A 23,831-nucleotide genomic window follows, 5' to 3' on the forward strand; every position below is an offset into this window, starting at 1 on the left:
CTGGGATTCAAACAACAAAGCAGCACTTTTTCTAGGGCTTCATACTTAGAAATGTTAAATGGGAAAAGTTAAATGGGAAATATACATTTGAAATGGTCTCTAAATAATCACCTTAAATGTGCTCAATATAAACAGGCAAAAGCTACAGTAACATGTGATAGTGGTTTAAGACATTGTTATGACCATTTGACATAAGGAACTTGTTTGAAATATTTTTGTGATTAAACAAAAAATGTCATATTTAAACTGCAGTTCAAATGAAATGTATTTTTATAAGCATGTTTAACTTAAGAAGTTATCAAAGTTCCTAGAGACACCCAGCCTAAATTCACAAATACATTATTTATACTGTATCTATTTATAGGTCAAAATAAAACATTTATAATAAAATCTGTTTTTTTTTAACTTTCTTCACTCACGTGTTAATAGTCTGTGTGTCAAAGCCAAGGGGTCTAACAAAATGTGAATTGTAGAAATACGGGTTTACTTGAGCCCCCATGGGCCTAATTTTAGTAGGTTGGCTACATGCATACTCACATTCTAACTTTTATTATTTGAATTGTATCGATAAACATTTCATTTCACGTTTCATTGATGGTATATAAATAATGTGTTGCATGGGAAAGTTAATGCACATTTTTCATTGAATGTTCCACAGCTGAGACAAAAATAAATATTGAGATTAGACTCAACGGACTTGCCTTTTCCCAGATGCAGAGGGGTGGGTCCATAAAGGGTCTTGTTTCAAATTCTGCGATGAGACACGGGAGGAGTCACAGCAACAGCTAGGGGAATAGTGAATAATGTAGTATAATGTAGACTACTGCAAGGAAATGTTAAACCATACTTTGGGGTATGGGTTTCAGCGTGATTGAAAAAGTTATGATGTGCAGGAGTATCTTTCAAAATGTGAGTCCAACTTTACAGGAGAGAAGCTTGGACATAGTACGCGCAGAAGAAGGTCATGACGAATGAGAATCTGTTTCCACTTTGCATCTTAGGTTTCTTTACGCGTGTGTCTCTCAAGAATGTGTGTGACACTGAGAAAAATGCCAGAGACACTAGAACAAGCACCATAGCGACTCTAATGTCCAAGTACATTATAAAGCTGTGAAAATGCACGCACTTACCAGCCTGTCAATGGTCAGTTTGCTAAGTTTTGGCCACCTATCCATGGAATGGACCAAGTCGAATCAAATCAAGGAGCACACTCAAAACGATGCCTCCATTACGTTTGAGCCAAAGCAACCACCACACATCATATTCATTCTGACGGATGACCAAGGCTTCAATGACATAGGCTATCACAACCCGGACATTAGGACTCCAACCCTGGATAAACTTGCTGCGGAAGGGGTGAAGCTGGAGAATTACTATGTTCAACCTATCTGCACTCCGTCACGCAGTCAGCTGATGACGGGCAGGTAAGCATCTAAGCGAAGTCAGATTCCAAAGTCAGAAAGTCATATTCTACTAACAGAAAGTCAGATACCATAGCCACAAAGTAATATATATATATATTTTTAGTTAATTAGAGATTAGCGTTAATCGTGAGGGTAACGGTGTGGTTAATGTTAGGTTTAAAATTACGACAAATTGTTGAAACAGGCAGAGTATGACTTGAAGCAACGCGACTCTGAAAGTCGATCACACCAGCATCAAGCTACAACTTTTTCGCGCTCATATTTCTGACAATGTTAGTGCAGTTTGTTCTTTTAGTTTCTCGTAACAATTGTTTCTTGTGGGATGCATTATCCTCAATGACGCATATTTGGTGAATTGCAAGCTAACCAATTATAGACCTATATACTAGAGAAACTACATTTTTAATTTATGTTTTGCTCACCCTTTTCTTAACAGCACTTTTGGAAAACGACCTCGAAATAAGCATTTGACTGTTAGTCTATACTTAAGCATGTGGCCCATAAAATTTCATATGATTTAGAAATGCTTGCTGTACAGACAAAAAACAGCTGTTGGTATGTAAATGTTTGCACTAATGATGTATCCTGAGCAATAGCAACATATCCTGAAAGTATTGCTGTCAGCAACAGTATGTCATAACAGATTAGTCAGACCGGTAAGAGACGAACTGTCACAAAATGAAGGCAGGTTTGAAAAGCTAAACAAAGTGACAGTTGAGAGCCAAGACACACTGAACACATCTAAAAAAAAGAGTTCAGGAACACTGTCTCATACTTGACAAACACTCATCAGAGAGCCTTTAGGGTTCCTTAAAGAAATACATTTGGTTCTGAATAGAACCCCTTTGGGTTCCATGTAAATTCTGCAGTGGAAATGTTAGAAGGGACCAAAACAATCTTTCATTAGTTCTCCTATGGGTACAGATGAGGAACCATTTTAGGTTCTTGATAGATAGCAATATTTTCTAAGAGTTAAGAAGGAAAGTGTAGGTGCTTCACTTCCTGCAAAAGGTAGATGAACAGAAAACATCTGTTGTTGACAGTGATGTGGAGAGCTGCAGAGTGAGAGGCCGGGATTGTGAAACAATGGATAGAGGACTGTTTAATTTGCTCTAGCAAGCAGAGACCGGATAAATGCAACCATGTGAGGATGAGTAAACAGCCTTTGCCTCCTCAGAATTTTTTCTGAAACCCGCAAATTTTATATCTCCTTAATAAAGATATCATCGTACTCACTGACATGTCTAAACATTTGAAGTGCAGGAATTAAGGAGGTTTTTACCAAGTAAACTTGCAAAACATTGCTGGTGGAAATGGACGAGGAACTCTTAGCCATTCCTCACTGTGGTTTTCAGTTGATCGAATGTTCAGGAGTGTTGATGTTGACAAATCACACAGCTGCTGCTGTCTAACAGATGTTGGGCCATGTGAACCATGTGTGTTTGCGTGTGTGTGTGTGTGTCTTTAATGGTGTTGGTTGGCAGCCTGTCACTAGGGGATATAACTCGTGAGGAAGCTGTGAACCTTAGAGTCTGGATCTCCCTTGCTTCGAAGAATCATTTAATTTGCTTTTCTCTCTGCAGCAACACAATGAATATTACAAGGGAGGAGGATGAACAGGAGCCAGATCTTTTTTTCCCACCGGTGAATGAAGATGACTCGTTCCCTTTGTTTCTGAAAGAGATATGAAAACAAGGAAATGGCATAATAGCTATACACCATTCAGAATCAGGCCCATTGACTGTTAAAGTTGTGTTGAAGGAGTGGAGAGTGTAGATCCGTGTAACATAGATCAACTCTCAGTGGACACTCGCCATGTGCCTGCTTCTTCAGACTCGCTGCGGTTCGTGGTAGGAAGGGGCTTGTCTGAAGGAAGTGAAGGGTGTCTGCTTCCTCCAGTGCAGACCACCCAAATTTTGCCCGAGAAAAGACACTGGGTGGCCGGCCAAAAGCTTTCATAGCACATGCTGAAGTTCTACTCGCTAGTTGAAATTGTTCAATGTTTCAAGGCTGATGAAAACTAAAATAGCGCTACTTTAACGTGGAATGTTTATTTATTCCTGTTAATGGCCGCAGCCCCTCAACATCAGACACGGTCACGTTTACTCTAGTTCAGAAGGGGTCTGTACTCGTTCTTTAGATTCCTCCAACATTCCTTTGCTTACTCATATCCTCACAAAGTTTCCCAATAGCATTCCCCTTAGCAGGAGACAAGCTGTGACACACTTCATACAAGATTAATTCTGGCAGAAAATGTGTTTCCTTGAAAGACTAATTGACTTCATTAGCTGCCTTTCATGTCTGTAAAACAAAATTTGCCAACCACTACTAATTACATGGTTGGTAGATCACCAACTGTTACTGACTGAGAATATCTTCACCAGGAGAGTTCTCAGCCACTTAACTATATTTCAACATGAGCTCCGGCACTGAATGTGTTTGTTGTGCACAATCAATTAAGATGACTAACATTTTGGTATTGGACGTATTCTTCTTTCTCCACAGATACCAGATCCACACAGGGCTTCAGCATTCCATCATCCGGCCACGTCAGCCCAGCTGCCTTCCCTTGGACATGACCACGCTCCCACAGCGATTGCAGGAAGCCGGCTACGCTACTCACATGGTGGGCAAGTGGCACCTGGGCTTCTACCGGAAAGAGTGTCTGCCCACGCGCCGCGGATTCCACAGCTACTTTGGATCTCTGACGGGCAGCGTGGACTACTACACATATGGCTCCTGTGACGGTCCCGGCCTGTGTGGCTACGATCTCCACGAGGGGGAGACGGTGGCCTGGGGCCGAGGAGGCAAGTTCTCCACACACCTCTACACCCAGAGGGTTCGCAAGATCCTGTCCACCCACCACCCCGCCCGCCAGCCACTGTTCATGTTCCTCTCTCTCCAGGCCGTTCACACGCCCCTGCAGTCGCCCAAAGCCTACATCTACCCCTACCGGGGGATGGGAAATGTGGCCAGGAGGAAGTATGCCGCCATGGTGTCAATCGTGGACGAGGCCGTGCGCAATGTCACCTACGCCCTGCGCAAATACGGTTACTACCGCAACAGCGTGCTAATCTTCTCCACCGACAACGGTGCCCAGCCGTTCACCGGGGGTAGTAACTGGCCCCTCCGCGGGCGTAAAGGGACCTACTGGGAGGGAGGGGTCCGCGGGGTTGGCTTCGTCCACAGCCCACTGCTGCGTCACAGACGGAGGGTTTCCAAGGCCCTTCTGCACATCACTGACTGGTACCCCACCCTGGTGGGTCTAGCTGGGGGGAACGTCTCACTGACCGAGGGTCTGGATGGCTATAACATGTGGCCGACCATCAGCGAGGGCACAGAGTCTCCGCGCCGGGAGATCCTCCATAATATCGACCCTCTCTACCAGCGCTCCAGCCTAGCGCCTGGATCTGGTCAGGAGGCCCAGCATGTGTGGGACACCACGGTTCAGGCTTCCATCCGGGTGGGGGACTGGAAGCTGCTGACAGGGGACCCAGGCCATGGAGACTGGATCCCACCACAGGTACTGGCCAACTTCCCAGGCAGCTGGTGGAACCTGGAGCGGAACGCCGGGGGAACAGGGAAGTCTGTGTGGCTCTTCAACATCACGGGCGACCCGTACGAACGCAGAGACATGGCACAGCAGAGGCCTGATGTGGTCGATCAGCTGTTAGCGCGACTTGCCCACTACAACCGCACCGCCGTTCCCGTCAGGTTCCCGACCGATGACCCGCGGGCCAACCCAGACCGCAACGGGGGGGCCTGGGTACCCTGGGTCGGGTCGGACAAGGACGAGCTGAAGTGGAACGGCATCTATAAGAAAGGGAGGAATAAGAAGAAAAAGCTGTGCAAACTGAGATCCTTTTTCAACAAACTGAATGTAAGAATAATGTCCAGTCGAATCTGATGCAGACTATGGTTTTTACACTGCAGTCATACTCTGAGCCAGCAACACCATTATGTGTGTGACATTATGTTTACTATAGTGCAGCTTTTTCACTACCCCATTATAAGTGTTTAGATTTAGGACTATTGGGTTCCTGGTATTTGTTGAACGTTATATCTTATCCATTTGTAGTGTGTAGCTAAGTGAATTGAGCATGCTGTGCCTACAGCATACATTGAACATGCTGTGCCTACAGCACCTATTTCAGGAGTGACTAAGCTGTGTTTGGAATGTTTTTTGAAAATGTTAAGTAAAGAGACAATTGTTTTAAACAGAAACTAACATTTTACTTCTCTTCAATTCTTGAGAATAACTACTGACTTCTTAACAAAAGACTGACCGACGATGTCATATTCATATCCTTGAAGGTATTTCAACCTACACACTCTCTGCTAAACAATTGTGCACAATTTAATGAAAACTGAAGGCCGTGAGTGAAATTATTTAGTCCTGAATTCAATGGTTTGGATACGTTTTGAAGGGGTTGTGTAGGTTATGGCATTTCTCCACTCTGAAGTAAATAATTTGTTCTGTAATCTACCAAGAATGTAAAAAGAGCCTGTGGCAGGGAATTTAAAGGGGAACAACGGCAAATTAAGAATGTGTTTATGTATGTAAACTTCCCTGGCTTAGTACTGAGCTGCCGAAGATGCGTGACTCTCTCCCTGGTATAGTGTGGTAGAGCAACAGCGCATGCTACATCACAAGGTTATATACAGTGCGGGAAAAAATTATTTGATCCCCTTCTGAATTTGTACGTTTGCCCACTGACAAAGAAATTATCAGTCTATAATTTTAATGGTAGGTTTATTTGAACAGTGAGAGACAGAATAACAAAAAAATAAATGCATGTCAAAAATGTTATAAATTGATTTGCATTTTAAAGAGTGGAAATAAGTATTTGATCCCCTCTCAATCAGAAAGATTTCTGGCTCCCAGGTGTCTTTTATACAGGTAATGAGCTGAGATTAAAAGCACACTCTTAAAGGGAGTGCTCCTAATCTCAACTTGTTACCTGTATAAAAGACACCTGTCCACAGAATCAATCAAATCAAGATTCCAAAGTCTTCACCATGGCCAAGACCAAAAAGCTGGCCAAGATTGTAGATCTACACAAGGCTGGAATGGGCAACAAGACCATCGCCAAGCAGCTTGGTGAGAAGGTGACAACAGTTGGAGCGATTATTCGCAAATGGAAGAAACACAAAAGAACTGTCAATCTCCCTCGGTCTGGGGCTCCATGCAAGAACTCACCTCGTGGAGTTGCAATGATATTGAGGACGGTGAGGAATCAACCCAGAACTACACGGGAGGATCTTGTCAATGATCTCAAGGCAGCTGAGACCATAGTCACCAAGAAAATGATTGGTAACACACTACGCTGTGAAGGACTGCCGTGCCTGCAGTGCCCACAAGGTCCCCCTGCTCAAGAAAGCATATGTACAGGCCCGACTGAAGATTGCCAATGAACATCTGAATGATTCAGAGGAGAACTGGGTGAAAGTGTTGTAGTCAGATGAGACAAAACCGGCATCAACTCAATCCGCCGTGTTTAGAGGAGGAGGAATGCTGCCTATGACACCAAGAACACCATCCCCACCGTCAAACATGGAGGTGGAAACAAGACTTCCATGTATCAAATACTTATGTCATGCAATAAAATGCTAATTAATTACTTAAAAATAATACAATGGGATTTTCTGGATTTTTGTTTTTTTGGATCGGTAGTGTATCATATACTTGTTTTCCCCACTGTATTTCACTCATTAAAATGCAAATCAATTTATAACATTTTTGACATGTGTTTTTCTAGATTTTTTGTTTTTTTGTTGAAAAGTCTCTCACTTTTCAAACAAACCTACTATTAAAATGATAGACTGATCATTTCTTTGTCAATGGGCAAATGTACAAAATCAGTAAGGGCTAAAAAAAAAATCCATCACTGTACACACTTGCAGGGTTTCATTCAACTTTGGTGAATACAGCAAACAAACTGTCACAGTGAACATTCTAAATTCATTAAGTATAATTGATTGTGAGGTATATCAAATACATTTTATGTGACACATTTAGGTTGGGTGGTCACCATTTTAGCTATGGACACCTTTTGTACATTTTAGTTAGTATTTGATCCACTCAGGACATCTGTTGTTGTTGAAATATAGACAGTGTGCAATGGAACACATTTCAACGACTTTTCAGTCGGCAGGAGAATTGGATTAAGGATCCAGTAATAGGCTATGCAACTACGCAAGTTACCTTTTATGGAGACAAAACATAGATAAAAAAAAGATAGAGAAATACCTTCCATAAAAGGTGTTTGGTTTTGAATATTCTTGTAGTTATATGTGTGCAGTTTCATCATGTGTTTGTTGCACAAACATGGGCTTTGTTGCACAAGCTACTACATTTTGGCCCTATTAGCTTGGCAGATTTCTCAGAATGAGAAAGTAACATGTGGCCTCAACCCAAATTCATCACATAAAATGTATTTCACAATTGATTACTCTTGTGTGTTCCCTATGAGACAACTAGTATTTATTTGATCATATTTGCTTCATTATATACAGTGGTATGAGGCACTGCAGGGAGTGAGTATCACTGTATAACCTTGTGATGTGGTGTTGTCCTAACACACTGTCCTCAGTGACAGAGGTGTGCACTTGGATCAGATAGTCCAGCACTAAGCCAGGGAGAGTTAGTCACATATATAGGCACACTATAAAAATGTGCTGTTGCTCCCTTTTAAAGACAAATGACAGTATTATTCTCCTTTACACAGCTGGAGTCTACTCCATCAAAACATTTTAAGTATTCACCGAAATAACTGCAGTCTTAGACTCACTTCTCTCCATCTTTCCCTGAACACAGCATGATGCAATCTTTTATGAAGCACACCAAGAGAACAACTCAACTGAAATAGTAAGGCAGTGTTGTTTTTTCAAGTGGATTTTCAACAGTAGTTATCGGAATCTCTTTATCTGAGGCATCCAAGAGAAAGTGAATGACCAAAGGAAATGCTTGGGCCTGGATCTCTGACCACAACTGTTCAGTTAAGCATATGTAAGTTGATAGTTTGATATCTTACTGATAATGTTCTTGATAATCACTGCTTATTCTTTTAAGTCTTATCAAAATAATAAGCAATTTATTGTAATTAGGCTCATGCACAGAAAGTTTAAGCAACATGTTTTGGAACGTATTAATCATACAATTTTCTACTGGACTTTTATTTCTTTCCTCTCCTTTACATTGGCTAAAATACGTAATACTTTTTATTTCACAAATTAAGACATTTTGAAAATACATGCTATTTTAGAGCATGTCACTCAGACAGTTTGTAACCAAAAGGAAGGTCAACACTAAATGTCTTCTGTCACTGAAAATCAAGACATTTGACAGTTGGGAGCCCTTCTGTATGTGGGTTGAAGAGACGTTCTTGCACTTTGAAGTGGGCACAGAGTAGTGCTGTCAGTCTGCATCTGCGCCGGGCTGGCGTTTCCTGACAGGGACAGCTGCGGATGATGGTTAGACTGTGTTATGGTGGGGGTGGTGGCAGGGGGCCTCTTGGCGTGGCGGGGAGTCGGCCGGCGAGGAATGACCAGACGAGATAAGGGAATAGGGCAGACATCTCTTTAAATAGAGCAGGAAGGGATGACAGACGATCTTTGTCCAGCTGTGTGCGGCTGTGTGTGTGAGTGAGCACTTTGGAGCATATGTTGAAAACCTTGAATGCATCTGAAGTGAACCATAGACACACTCACCAGCCATTTAATTGAGTCAGCACCGAGAACATCATTTGTGTCCCTTCAGAGAGATGGGAGTCAATAATAATAATCATCTCTCATTTACTTTACGAAGTTAATGCGAGAAATATTTCCACAGTTTTTCTTGAAATGAAATATACTGAACCCTAAACTTGTGCTTCAGAGATAGGTTTTACTGTGTGAATTAAAATCCTTATGTGACCTTTAACAGTATGAAAAGGAGCATTGATAATGTTTTGACAAGTTTGAGACATTATCTCCCCTATGTTTCCCTCCTATTAGTGACCGGTAAGACAGGTGTTCTACATATCTCCTCCTATTAGTGACCGGTAAGACAGGTGTTCTACATATCTCCTCCTATTAGTGACCTGTATGACAGGTGTTCTACATATCTCCTCCTATTAGTGACCTGTATGACATCTGTTTTACATATCTCCTCCTATTATTAATCCACTGAGACAAGTCCATAATTAGCGGGGTGGCAGGTAGCCAAATGGTTGCAGTAACTAAGGTGAAACATCTGTTATGTCACACAGCAAGCCAGTTAACCCTAATTGCTGTCATAAAACATTTGGCAGACATTTCATTGGGTCCCCTTAACATCCTAGACAATGACTCCAGAAGATTCTGCAACACAAAAAGCTGTACCCTATCCAGCTGCATTAAAACCCAGCTGTGATGACAACTCTTAACAGCCCTCTAGAATCTCTTTCACTGAAGATTGGTAATTGTTTCAAATCCTTGCTAGGAATATTTGACACCTCTGAAGAGAAATGGGAATGTGGCAGAGGATAATGTTTTTTCCAGATGGAATATTTCTATTACCGAGTGCTCAGAAAAGGAACACCTAAAAGTTCTTTGCTCATTGCAGCTGTTAACTTGTCTGAGGTATAAGTGCTGTGCCAACTGAATCAGGCCTCCTTAATTCTTAAATGCCATTGTTCTACGCTTAGGACTGACCTCATTGTTCTCATCTTGGCTTGCTCCTTATGACTGATGCAGATTTTTTTCCCCAAATTGAAATATGGTATCCAGAGGGAAATTTCACTCAAGAAATTCTTTACACAGCGAGCTGTCTGAAGACCCTGCCAGTTCTCTTTCAGAGATCCATTCTATGGTATGCTGTAGCAGTATTCCAAACTGCATTCACAGGCCCTTCAGTCTGAATCTCCTAATCCGATCCAGCACTTTGCCTTACCGGCATGCCTCTGTCTCTTCTCTTGTTACCATTCTTTGCAGACTTCTGCCAAAACATGTTCTCTGCTCCCTGAGTCTAGGTTTGGACCATTAACATCAGTTCGGATCAAATCTGTTTCCACCTCTGTACCTCCGGTTTCTGACATCTTTCTATCTCTTTCATTTTCTCGCTCAGGCCATCAACCTGTTAGCATTGTTGAACTGTCGATTATGCTATTGGTTCAGTAGTCAATGAGTTTTCCTCTGAGTAATTGTAGCTAATGCTCTCATCCAGAGGTAATCCAATAATGTGAGCCAACAGGTCTTACAGGGATTCCTTTCTGGATCATAGTGTGCTTATTAATTAGACACACTGTCAGTGTCTTGTGTACCTGGCAACATGAAACAATGGGGGAACAAGGTTGTAGTCCTCTGCACGGTTCCTAATGGAGACTGTTAAGGTTGTTGACGTTGACATATTTTAGAAGCGTTATTTACCTCATGGAGCCTGGGGGATAGTCAGACATTACCTTTGGGATGACTTGCTCTCACGCACCTCTGCGTTTTGCCTGTACACCATAAACAGCCCATCAATCATGGTCAAATAGCATTGGAACAATCTGCTCAAACTTGTTTGATCTCCGTTTGACTTTGGTCTACACAGCATTCGTCAGTGATTGAAGCTTAATACTTCGAATGAATACCCACTCATTTCCATTAAATGAAATTGAACTCTGTTACACTCATTGTGAGTTAGCAAGACTTTTCAAACCTTCAATGTACTCTAAGGTGAGACAGCTATCCAGTTCAACAGGCAGTGAAGGGAACATGTCTCCACAGGATGCCTGGATAAGGACAAAATGTCAGTGGGCAGCTCTCCAGGAGACACTGAGCCTACCATCACAGTGTGGCTTAGGTGCCGCTGATGTAAATCCTGTCTGTCAGGTAGCTGTATCCCACAGGATCTGCACTGCAGGAAGAAGCATTGGCACTCCCTGGGGTACCCGTGACATTCACTGGAGAATGTTGTTAAGTTAAGGAACGGGGGATGTGTTTACGATTGGTCGTGGGCTTTTTGCTATGGATGTGGTGGAGGTGGAAGAGCGGCAACATAGTGTTGGATATGGTCGTCTGCCTAATCACCTACACTAGTGATATCTCCCAATGGCTCCGCTGGAGTATCAGTGTTCTACCGTTGAATTCAAATCAGAGAGGGACAGGCCAGAGTCCTGGCACTTTCTCTCGCACATAAAATACATAAACACTGAGTGAGAGAAAGAGAGAGAGAGAGGCCAGCTGTGCTCCCGTGATCAAAACCGATGATGACTCACACTTTTGTGTTGCCATGGAGATGTTTAGATTTTACAGGATGAGGCACTACTGAGTAAGTGAAGGTCTGAAACATTGTTAGCACAACGTGCTAGGAGACTGCCAAAACACACACAAACACCTATGGACGCACACACATTTGTCTTCAGGGAAGATGTAAAGGAGCCAGAAATGCCTCTTAGGTACCAAGTGCCTCTGGTATATAAGTGGAAGTAAAATTATTTTCCCCAGGATGGTTGTATGATTAGGTGTCTGAGAGTTCACACTGTTCTGATTTTCAGTCTTCTATTTGGTCTTTGCTTCTGATATTACAGTTGTGCTCATAAGTTTGCAAACCCTGGCAGAAATTGTGAAATGTTGGCCTTGATGTTGAAAATATGAATGATCATGCAAGATCATTGATCATAAGAAACCATTATCACAGTTGTTTAGCTCCATTTTAAATCATAATGATAAAAGAAATCACCCAAAATGCCCTGATCAAAAGTTTACATACCCTTGAACATAGGTCTTCAACCCTCTCCTGGGGACCCCCCAGCCATCTCACAGTTTAGTTTTAGCTCAGAACTAGCTCACCTGATTCAACAGGTAAGGGCTTGTTAATTAGTTAATAAGTTGATTCAGTTGTGCTAGCTCAGGGATACATATAATATATGGAATGGCTGGGGGGGCCCCAGGAGAGGGTTGAAGACCTATGCCCTTGAATGTTTGGCCTTGTTACAGACACACAAGGTGACACACACAGGTGAAAATGACAATTAAAGGTGGATTTCCCACACCTGTGACTTTTTAAATTGCAATTAGTGTCTGTTTATAAATAGTCAATGAGTTTGTTAGCTCTCACGTGGATGAGCCATGGGGAGCCATGGGGAGCAGAAAAGAACTGTCAAAAGACCTGTGTAACAAGGTAATGGATCTTTATAAAGATGGAAAAGGATATAAAAAGATATCCAAAGCCTTGCAAATGCCAGTCAGTACTGTTCAATCACTAATTAAGAAGTAGAGAATTCAGGGATCTCTTGATACCAAGCCAAGGTCAGGTAGACCAAGAAAGGTTTCAGCCAAAAATGCCAGATTAATTGGTTGGGATACAAAGAAAAACCCACAAGTAACCTGGAAAAAGATGGTGTAGTTGTTTCAAGGAGCACAATACAACGATACTTGAACAAAAATTAGCTGCATGGTCAAGTTGCCAGAAAGAAGCCTTTACTGCGCCAATGCCACAATATAGCCTGGTTACAATATGCCTGACCACCTTGACACGCCTCACAGCTTCTGGCACACTGTAATTTGGAGTGACGAGACCAAAATAGAGCTTGATGGTCACAACCATAAGCGCTATGTTTGGATAGGGGTCAACAAGGCCTATTGTGAACAGAATACTATCCCCACTGTGAAGCATGTTGGTGGCTCACTGTTGTGTTGGGGGTGTGTGAGCTCTAAAGGCATGGGGAATCTTGTGAAAATTTATAGCAAGATGAAGGCAGCGTGTGATCAGAAAATACTGGAAGACAATTTACAGTCTTCTGCACTAAAACTTCGCATGGGACGCTCTTGGACTTTCCAGCACGACAATGACACTAAGCACAAGGCCAAGTTGACGCTCCAGTGGTTACAGCAAAAAGATGAAGGTTCTGGATTGGCCATCACAGTCTCCTGACCTTAATATCAATCTCTGGGGAGATCTCAAATGTTCAGTTCATGCAAGATGACCAAAGACTTTGCATGTCCTGGAGGCATTTTGCCAAGATAAATGGGCAGCTATACCACCTGCAGGTGCAATACACAGTATTTAGAACGAAGGGAATGCAGACTTTTGAACAGGGGTCAGTTCATTTTTTTCTTTGTTGCCGTGTTTTGTTTTATGATTGTGCCATTCTGTTATGACCTACAATTGAATGTGAATCCCATAAAAATTTGTTTTGCCTGCTCATTCATGTTTTCTTTACAAAGGGTACATATATTACCAATTCTCCAAGGGTATGCAAACTTTTGAGCACAACTGTATCATAGGCAAAGCGTTTGAGGATTTGAGAACAGAATGACTGGTTTGTCGGGCCAATCATTTTAATTTCAGTCAGTTGGTATATATTTGCACCGAAACGGGCCGGAATTTGCACTGTTCCTGCGCGAATTCGCATTAAACGCATGAAAATACGCTGCCTTGCCCCAGATGGCTGCTTATGGGGGTATCTGCTATGGGCCGTTCAGTATTAATGCATCTTGAAAACCCATTAAAATGTTCAGTAACCTTGCGTTACACAGGACAGGACCTGTGAGATATTATTTGCTAGATCAAGAAATGTCAATATGTTTTACAATTCTGGAGCTATAGAATAACTTCCTGGTAGAACCCCAAAAATCAAGAAGAAAATACAAAAACAAAAGGAAGTCAATGTCGGAAAGACAAAGAAAAAGTTTAGCAAAGAAGGGTGGGTGGGGCCTCAGCGGCAAAGGTTTGCACTGATGGGAGAGAAAGCTCAGCTCTGCCCCTGGCACAACTAATAACAGCATTAAATGACAGCAGCTTGACTATTATACAGAGAACCTGGTCAAAGTGCATGGGTACGAGGTGGGTAATAGAGAGAGGAGTGGGAAGCCCTGGTGAACAAGTGAGTGTCTGGTTTTAGAAACAAACGCAAGGGTCCTCAACTGGCAGCTTCATTAAATTGTACCCATAAAATACCAGTCTCAATGTCATCAGTGAACAGGTGAATCTGGGAAGCTGGCCTTCTAGGCAGAGTTGCAAAGAAAAAGCCATATCTCAGACTGGCCAAAGAAAAGAAAAGATTAAGATGGGCAAAAGAACACAGCCACTGGACAGAGGAAGATTGAAAAGAAATGTTATGGACAGACAAATCAAGGACGAAGTTTGAGATGTTCAGATCACAAAGAACATTTGTGAGACACAGACCAAATGAAAAGATGCTGGAGGAGTGCTTGATGCAAACTGTCTAGCATGGTGGAGGAAATGTGATGGTCTGGGGGTGCTTTGTTGGTGGTACAATCAGAGATTTGTACAAGGTTAATGAGATCTTGAAGGTGGAAGGCTATTACTTAATTTAGCAACTCCATGACACTCCGTGACACTTGATTGGAGCCAATTTCCTCCTACAACAGGACAATGACCCAAAGTGCAGCCCCAAACTATGCAAGAACTATTTAGGGAAGAAGCAGTCAGCTGGTAATCTATAATTGGGTGTCCAGCACAGGTTGGAGGCAACCAACACCATTCCTCCTGGAAGGCTTGCTGAGGACCAGGATGGCTACACTCTGTCCTGACGACACACACCGCCCTCTCCCACATACATGAGGATGCTGTTTGTGGTCTTCAGCTCTGCATTCAACACTATTGTGCCCGCTAAGCTTGTTCCTAAGCTCAGAACCCTGGGACTTAACACCTTCCTTTGAAATTGGATCCTGGACTTTCTTAGGGGCCGACCCCAGGTGGTGAGAACGGGCAACCTCACCTTCTCTGCACTGACCCTGAGCCCTGGAGAACCTCAGGGCTGTGCACTCAGTCCCCTCCGGTTCTCCCTGTTCAAGCATGACTGCGTAGCCACACACAGCTCCAACACCATCCTTAAATCTCCAACAATAATGAGACCGCTTACAGAGGAGGAGGTAAAGATCCTGGCTACATGGTGCCAGGACAACAACCTCTCTCTCAACGTCTGCAAGAGTAAAGAGATGATTGTGGAAGTGGCAGGGAGTGGGGGTCATGACCCATACACATCGATGGAGCTGAAGTGAAGAGAGTCTCGACTTTCTCGGCGTGTTTATCAAAAATGACCTCACTTGGTCCAGGCAAGAGAACTCGGAAGGGAAAACTGCCCAAAACTATATTTCCTGAGACTCAGGAAGTTTGGCATTTCTGAAGAAACTCTCACCAACCTCTACAGGTGCACTATTGAGAGCATCCTCTTAGGCTGCATTACTGCCTGGTACGGCAGGTGCTCCGCTGTGGATCGCAGGTCCCTCCAGAGAGTGGTGAAGGCTGTGTCATTGGCTACCATCTACCCTCCGTGTAAGGCATCTACCATACACGATGGCTTAGGAAAGCGTGGAACATCAAAGACTACAGCCACCCAGGCTATGGTCTGTCCACACTGCTGCTGTCTGGTACCGGACCATCAGGGCACGCACTTCCAGACTAACAAACTGAGAATTTTCCTCAGGCTATAAGACTCTTTAACCAGAAACACTGATCTATGATCATATTGATCACACATGAACATTCCGGATGCTCTGATGTCTTTCCATGTACATAGAATATTATTTTGTTTGTACCATTCATAGGCATATTACACATTATATTCATAATATTCAATACTTCTACGTGTGTATATTATTGCTATATTTTTGCTTTATATATTAACTCTTACTACAGAGATGTCGTGTGCCATGTCACATTAATTTTATTATGCAGGATGATGCTGGGTTATTCAGTGCATTTGATAAATAAACGTTGAACTTGAAATTGTTGTGTATTCTTTGGCGAAAGTTTGAAGGAAACAAAATCATTGATTCTATCATTGTCAATTAATATATTTCCTAATAATTTTGCTGTATTTCCTATTCAAACTAATTTCATGTATGTTTTCATGGAAAACAAGGACATTTCTAAATGACCCAAAACTTTTGAATGGTGGTGTAGATGAACAAGTTGGGGACATGCGTGAAGTTGGCCCCCCACCCAATGCACAACTTTGGCAAAATAGGCTTAATTATTAAGTGTTCTGTTTTGCTGGTTTGTGCCATTACAAATTTAATTTGGGCTGCTGCAGTTTTTTAGTTATTAATCGATTCTGAGGTCACTCAGACCCCCAGCATCCTCCAACAGGCCTCTTTGTTTTGTGCTCAGTTTGTGCCGGTTTGTGCTGTTAATAGTTTTGTTTGTGCTGCTGTGGTGTTTTATATTTTAGACATTAAATTATAGGTCATGACATCACCAGCCCACCCAACATGCTTCAAATTGACTCAAAATATATCATTTGTTCTGGGTGGGGGCCCAAATTCACTCAAGTTGGTGGAATTTAAACACCTGCCTATGTGATGAAATAAACACCTGCCTATGTGATGAATATAAAATGTGTGGTGGTTGTGTTTGTGTGTGTGTGTGGGTGTATGTGTGTGTGTGTGTGTGGGTACTGTCCAGTGTGTGTGCATGTCAATAGTAAAGGGGACCATATGGGTAGCCTGGGTAGCCATTGAGTATTTGTTGTAAATTGATGCATAAAAGTCTTATGGCTTGGGGATAGAAGCTGCACAGGGACCTGTCATCTTTAGAAATGATACCCTAGCAACACTCGCTGTAATTAGGCCTATTCTAGGAAAACTTGCACTCAAGTTAGATTGGTTACAATAATTATTCTTCAGTGCCTCTGAATGTGATTAACTCTGATTCAACATAAACTCAGTATGCTGATGGAAGCGTCATACCGTCTTTCAACACTTGGGGACAGTCATGATCCTGTGTCATACACAGCTTTGTTGGTTCCTTATGTTTTCAAAATTGGGCAATTATTATACTGGTGACTTAATGCATCAAGGGAGTCCTTCAAAGCCCTTCTTCTCACTACAGGAGGCAAGTTAGCAGCTCTGTGAGTTGCCTGAATAGACATGTGTTCCAAGCACATTATAATTCAAAATTTAACAACATGAGCAGGTTGCTCTGATTGAGGCAATGGATTATCCACCAGAAACAAACAGTGGATCTGGGTTCATTGAATAGATTTGCCATTAGGAAATATTCCAAACCCTTATTTTGCTAATGAAGATTAATGACCAGGACTCCAATTTCTATTGCAATATTTGATCAAACCCACATGTATCTTAATATCCTATATTAAAACCTATTCCATTTGGCAAAGGGGGACATAAAGGATGATAAAAACATTCCAGATTCTCAGTGCCAGAACCCTTGTGCAATAGGATCCTTAACACAGTTTTGACCACCATCTAAATGTTGGCCTGAAGCCTTTGGGATGGCTGATTGTTTGAACTTGATTTGAAGTACTGAACCTAACATTCCATTAATCCCAGAGGCTATTATTTGAAAATGTATCTACCTGGATTTTGCCTATTGGAAAAGAATGAAAGCATATCACATTTAGACTGTACTTGTCCTCCATAAGAAATTGCCATCCAAAAACATTACCTTTATGTTTGTTTTATTAGTCGAGTGTTGACAAAGATCCAAACTGTGGAACATTTTCTGACCGGATCAGGAGTTCATATTTATAAAGAAACAAATACCAAAGGATTCATCAAAAGGTGCTTATTACCAGTCATGCCTGGGGCTCCAACAGAGGGTGGCACAGCATTGGCTCAGTGCCTGGGGTGGACAAGTGGAGGTCGGTGCAGGGTTGCCTTTTCATGTTGCGGCCTTGCGAATCCTTGTGGCAGATTGCTGGGGAATGCATACCTCCAGCTCGTGTTCCTGGTTGAGGGAACAGAGTGAAAAGAAGCAGCATACTTTGGAAAGATTGGAGGACACATTAACATTTTCGACTCTCCCACTGATGCTGTGGCGTAGTTGAGTAGGAGATTGATCGCTAACAGAAACCATTAAAATGAAGGAACATTTGGGGTATTTGTGATATGGTGAGTGGTAATATAGTCAAAATAAATCATTGAAACATTCCAGATTAAATAGACATCTTTTGAGAACACAAAGATGATATAAAAAAAGTGAGCAAATGCTAACCAAAAACCTTGAGAAAGTATTCCACTGTAGTTGTTAATTAGCAGGATGGAACGTTCTGGCAATGATGCTACGCAGTCTTTTAGCTCCCACACATGAAGGCACTTATGGAATCACTCTAGATAAGAGCATCCGCTAATTGTATCCCATGAAAATGTGGAGAAAACGCCCACCCCCCCACACACACTCTCCCTCAGAGAAGTGGAATCACTTGTTTTATGTCACGCTCTCTGATAGTCACCATCCTCCTTTCTTGTCGTCCCCAGCTTCCAGAGAAGATACTCCCCCACCCAGCGGGCCGTGAACACTCTGCCTCATCGGCTCTCACTTCGGGTAGGACAGCAGAAGGGGAGCAGCGGCAAAGGCGGCGACAAAGCTTGGAGGCTGACGCGTGGCCTTAATAGAAGTCAGTCACAAAGCCCCAGGCCAGGTGCGGGTGTGGCTCGGGGGGGTGGGGGGGGGGGGAGTTTGTTGTATACCTCCCGGGGGTTTCTGTTCAGCCGGCGCGTCAGCTGGGATAGAGGGGGGCTTGGCTGTGATGAAATCTTAATGAACCTCCTGACTGTGTCGTGGAACAGACTGCGCATGTCACCAGCGACGAAGACCATACTCAAGCTTGTTGCTATTAATCCATTCCCACGAGGTCTCACAGTGGCCTGACTGGATTGGTGGCTGTATGTGTTGTGAATTACTATGAGGGAAATGCAAGTATCATCTGCAACAAACCTTTAGATATTCTGTTCCTCTTGGATATACATATTTCCTCCAGGCTGTGTGACTTGGTTTCCAGACAGGTCACAATTCTTTGCCGTTCTTTCCCTTGTAATATAAAAGGACTTCGGGACTTCCGCAATTATTGCTTAATGAAAAGTGATTGCATTTGATTGCTTCATTAGTTACGTTAGGGAATTCAAATGGCTGTGGATGGTATTGTAGATTTGCATGTCAATATTAGAATTGGATATGTGTGCGTGTGTTTGTGCACGCATGTTTATATTTTGGGCTCATGTATGTACCCAGCCATATGTTCAAACGGCAGCGCGCGTAGCTGCCTCCTCTACTCTCCTGCTCATCTGTCTGTGAAGTGTACGTTTTGGAGAGGAGCGGGATGCAGTTGCCATGACAATGGAGCTGTGTATTCAGGGAGCGCAGGCAGAGCTGCGATTGGAGGAGCTAAGAGAAGCGGGCGGGCGAAATGCCGGAGCAAACCTGTCAGCCAGCCATCCCCCCTCCACTTCCACACGCCGTAGATCAGGAAAGTGATAGAGACGCCTGGTTCTCATCAAGGCTTCCAACCCATTCTCTGTCTGTCGCTTCCAGTCCGCTCCAAAAAGCATCCAACTAAAGGATCACAAGAAACCCACCTCCTCAGATCAAGCATGGCAACCATTACCTGCACCCGCTTCACTGAGGAATTCCAGATGTTTGAGGAACTGGGCAAGTAAGTTTCATGGGAGATTATGGATATTTTTTTTACTCATCCAAATTGGTATTTGGTGTTGCGTTCGGAGCCTGTGTTACAATGAAGAAAGATTTCATTCTGACTCAGAGGGATATTTTCACAGCCAGAGAGGGAGGCAGTGTCGACAAGATATTTTGGTGGCTGAGCTGAATAACATTACACTTCCAGAGAAATCAATTCATGGTATGAGGGGGGGAAAGGTCTTTTGGTTGAGTAAATGTAATTTTGATGAGAGAAAATAAAGAGAAGGATGAGGGACTAAAATAGAGATAAGCAAAGAGAGAAAAAGAGATAGTGAGGATTGGTTAGTGCTAAGAGTTTAATGGGAACAGGTGGCAGTGCCAACTCTGGGGGAAAAAAAGTCTCTGCTCTGTTGGAAAGACAATTATTTCAGGACTCTAGACAGATAACATGTGGCTGAATGGAGTGATGTACACAGAGGAGCAGCTTTTATCAGAAGACAAAAGTGATCTGACATAAGTAGCTTTTTACACAGGAAGCTGGATGATGGCACTCTTATTGGAGATTCAACAGATTGAGCCGAGAAGACAACACTTAAATATTTCATGTGTGCTTATTGGTTCACATTCATCTTCTCAGTGGTAACACACACAGAGACACACACGCACACACACAATTTCCAACTGCAAGTAGACAGCTCAATAATGACGATTGTCTGACAGGCTTCGAAGAGTTCGCACCACCATGTCAAAAAATATTGAATTGAAATGGAAGACGACTCATTGAATTTGTTCATTCCATGTCCATTGTGTTAACCCGGTATTTCAGACAGCCGTCCATTGTGTTAACCCGGTATTTCAGACAGCCGTCCATTGTGTTAACCCGATATTTCAGACAGCCGTCCATTGTGTTAACCCGATATTTCAGACAGCCGTCCATTGTGTTAACCAGGTATTTCAGACAGCCCTCACGGGTGTAGCTGTTACATTGTGCTGGATTAAAATACTTGATTGGTGCCACATGAAAGGTGTAGCGGTGCTCCCTTCGTCAGATACACTCCACCTGGCTATTGTGTTTTTGAGGAACAGAGAGTGCTCAACCCCCCTGAGGATTGTGACACATCCTGAAAGGGTCTCCCACAGGCCCGCACCCACACAGCTATGCTGTCTCTCTCCCTCTTTCTTGCTCTTTTTTTTCTTCTCTCTTTTCTCTTCGTTTTTATGTCCATAAATGCAAACACACACACACGCGCACCCACGCTCCTGCACACACAGAAACCCACACAAACATGTGTACACACACACAAGCAGCCAAAGCCATTATTTGAGAGTAGCAATAGAGTGGCTCTCAAAAGAATTGCCACATTTTATTGTGTTACAACAGTACATCAAAATGGATTTAATCAGGGGGTTTTGGCACCGATTTACACAAAAGAAGTCCATGATGTCAAAGTAAAAAATAAATCCTTAAATTTCCTGAAATCTAATTTAAAACAAAAAATATAAAACTCTTTAGAACTCAGGTAATTAGTTGAATGGTGTCCACTCATGTGTTCCCACAGTGTTTCACATGATTTCAGTTTTAATATATCCTGCTCAGAATGTAAGGGAACACATAAATCACACACTGGTTCTCGATGAACAAAATATATTAAAGATCAAAATCTTTACTGTACACTGAGTAATTTTTTCTGAACAAAATGACATGACAACAGTCAATGGAAACCAAAATCATCAATCGATTGAGGGCTGGATTCAAACTCACACCGAAAATCTAAATAAACAATTGAAATAACAGGCTTTTCCAACTTGCATGAATTTGATTATGGCAACACATAACGTGCCTCAGCAGTGTTTATGGCCCCCACGTGCCTGTTTGCACTCCCGACAATGTCTGGACATGCTCCTGATGAGACGGCGGATGGTGTCCTGGGGGATCTCCTCCCAGACCTGGATCAGGCATCAGTGAGCTCCTGGACAGACTGTGACGCTACTTGGCAGATTTGGATGCACCGATACATAACATCCCAGATGTTCTCAACTGGAACGTGAGGGCCAGTCACTGGCATCAATGCCTTCATCATCCAGGAACAGACAACACACTCTGGCCACAGCAGTCAGGGTACTGTTGGCCAGCACATGGAGGTCTGTGAGACCCTCCAAGGATATGCCTCCCCAGACCATCACTGACCCACCGCCAAACCGGTCATGCTGGATGATGTTGCAGGCAGCATGTTGTTCAACACTGCGTCTTCAGACTCTTTCACATCTGTCACATGTGCTCAGTGTGAACCTGCTCTCATCTGGGAAGAGAACGGGGCACTAATGGTGGACCTGCTGATTCTGGTGTAATCTGGTGAATGCCAATCAAGCTGCTGGGCTGTGAGCACAGGTCCTACTAGAGGCTGTCAGACCCTCATGCCACCCTCATGGAGACCGTTTTTGACAGTTTGGTCAGAAACATGCACACCAGTAGCCCGTTTGAGGTAATTTGATAGGGCTCTTGCAATGCTCCTCCAGTTCCTCCTCGCAAAAAGGAGAAGATACCGGTCCTTCTGCTGGGTTGATGCCCTTCCACGGCCCTGTCCGGCTCTCCTCAAGGAGAGTGCAATTGTCTGTGGCCACCACCTGCAAAACCATTCCCTTTTTGGGGGTTGTCTTGCTGTTGCCTCTCCAGTGCACCTGTTGTCACTTTCATTTACACCAAAACAGGTGATTCACAATCACTTATGCTTCCTAACTGGACAGATTGATATTCCTGAAGTTAAACTGACTTGATGTTGAACTGTATTGGAGTGCATGGTGTTGAAGTGTATTTGTCACTTGGAAGTCCCACAGTTGGCTAGTACAATCCCCATGACACTGTGTATCCCAGTTGCTTCAAAAAAGTGCCTTTATGAGAAGAAGAATCAGCAAAAATGTCTGTGTCCAGATGTGTAAAGCTGGTAGACATTTATTCAAATAGACTCTTGGCGGCAGGTGCCTCTAGCAAATATTTTCTTAAGTGGGTCAACACTCATGCAATCCATTATTTTCTGTTTTGTATTTATAATGAATTAATGCATTTTTCGACTTTGACATTAATTCCAAAGAGAGTGAATACTTTCCCAAGCCACTGTATAATAGTTCAACATGGACACATTTCATAGCAAAATATTTATTAGCGTTTACTTTGACAACGCTTGTTCAGGACATCCTTTTTGGTGAATCATCAGAGACAAAATGTTGACATTATCAATGTAATGCGATTTAAGTTTTCCCATTTAAAAAGCAGTTTTTTGGACAGTGAAAGTCACCACAATTTATATAGGATTATCTGAGGATCTTGACCATCCCGTTGTCCCGTTGAATGACAATCTGTTTCATTAGGGTGCTGACAGTAGTCAGGGTGAAGCCCTATCTCAACCGGGATCCATTAGGCAGCTCGCAAAGTCAGTGTCATTTGGAGACTCACAAGCTATTCTTAACAAAGAAACTCAATTAACCATCCGTCCAGAGCAGAGCCATAGATTACCCCAAGGATGTGGTGCTGGGACAGAGACCATGCTGGCTGTTTCAATCTGGTTTGGCCAGAACTGACTGTCTTGTCTGGATATACACCGACAGATATACACAGACACGCGTGGGAACACAAACACACAGCCAATCCCCTAAAACTGTTTGGGAATAAAGTTAAGCAATTTATTTTTCTAATTAGAATGTGAAAGAGGACAAGCCTTGGTGAGTACTCAACTTGCACTTTCATATTGACCATGAAATGAATGATGTTTTAACCATTTTAGGTGCACAAATGTTCCATTTAAGAAAAAACAAATAAATATCCAGCGTAACTGTAACAGATCATTGTATGTTTGTTTCCTGCTTTACCCAGGGGGGCATTTTCAGTGGTGCGTAGGTGTGTCAAGATCGCCTCAGGGCAAGAATATGCTGCTAAGATCATAAATACCAAGAAGTTGTCTGCAAGAGGTAAGTGACTCTCTTGTCCCACTCCAACATCAGTGCTTTCAAGATGCATTCTGGGACTTTGACGAATAACAACAACATTTAAAAAAAAAAACAGG

At 42.8% G+C, this 23,831-nt stretch overlaps 2 protein-coding genes across 4 annotated transcripts in view; both read left to right on the forward strand.

Moving 5' to 3' along the window:
- The first annotated feature begins 779 nt into the window (after nucleotides 1-779).
- arsib (arylsulfatase family, member Ib) lies at nucleotides 780-18,749 on the forward strand. The gene is made up of 3 exons (XM_010894681.3): nucleotides 780-1,424; nucleotides 3,930-5,304; nucleotides 18,615-18,749. The coding sequence occupies exons 1-3, from the start codon at nucleotides 1,117-1,119 to the stop codon at nucleotides 18,747-18,749; spliced, it is 1,818 nt and encodes a 605-aa protein (XP_010892983.3). The 5' UTR covers nucleotides 780-1,116.
- Nucleotides 18,750-19,422: 673 nt separating this feature from the next.
- camk2a (calcium/calmodulin-dependent protein kinase II alpha) overlaps nucleotides 19,423-23,831 on the forward strand; it is a 92,230-nt gene continuing 87,821 nt past the window's right edge. Inside the window, exons 1-2 of one of the 3 annotated variants that reach the window (XM_010894679.5) lie at nucleotides 19,423-19,789; nucleotides 23,642-23,736. In XM_010894679.5, the coding sequence (XP_010892981.1) occupies nucleotides 19,728-19,789; nucleotides 23,642-23,736 (157 nt within the window). In that variant the 5' untranslated portion in view covers nucleotides 19,423-19,727. The remainder of the gene's footprint in view (nucleotides 19,790-23,641; nucleotides 23,737-23,831) is intronic. The other 2 variants (XM_010894678.5, XM_010894680.5) reach the window with 2 other exon arrangements.

The sequence above is a fragment of the Esox lucius genome, chromosome 7 (genome assembly GCF_011004845.1).
Source record: "Esox lucius isolate fEsoLuc1 chromosome 7, fEsoLuc1.pri, whole genome shotgun sequence".
Taxonomy (NCBI): domain Eukaryota; kingdom Metazoa; phylum Chordata; class Actinopteri; order Esociformes; family Esocidae; genus Esox; species Esox lucius.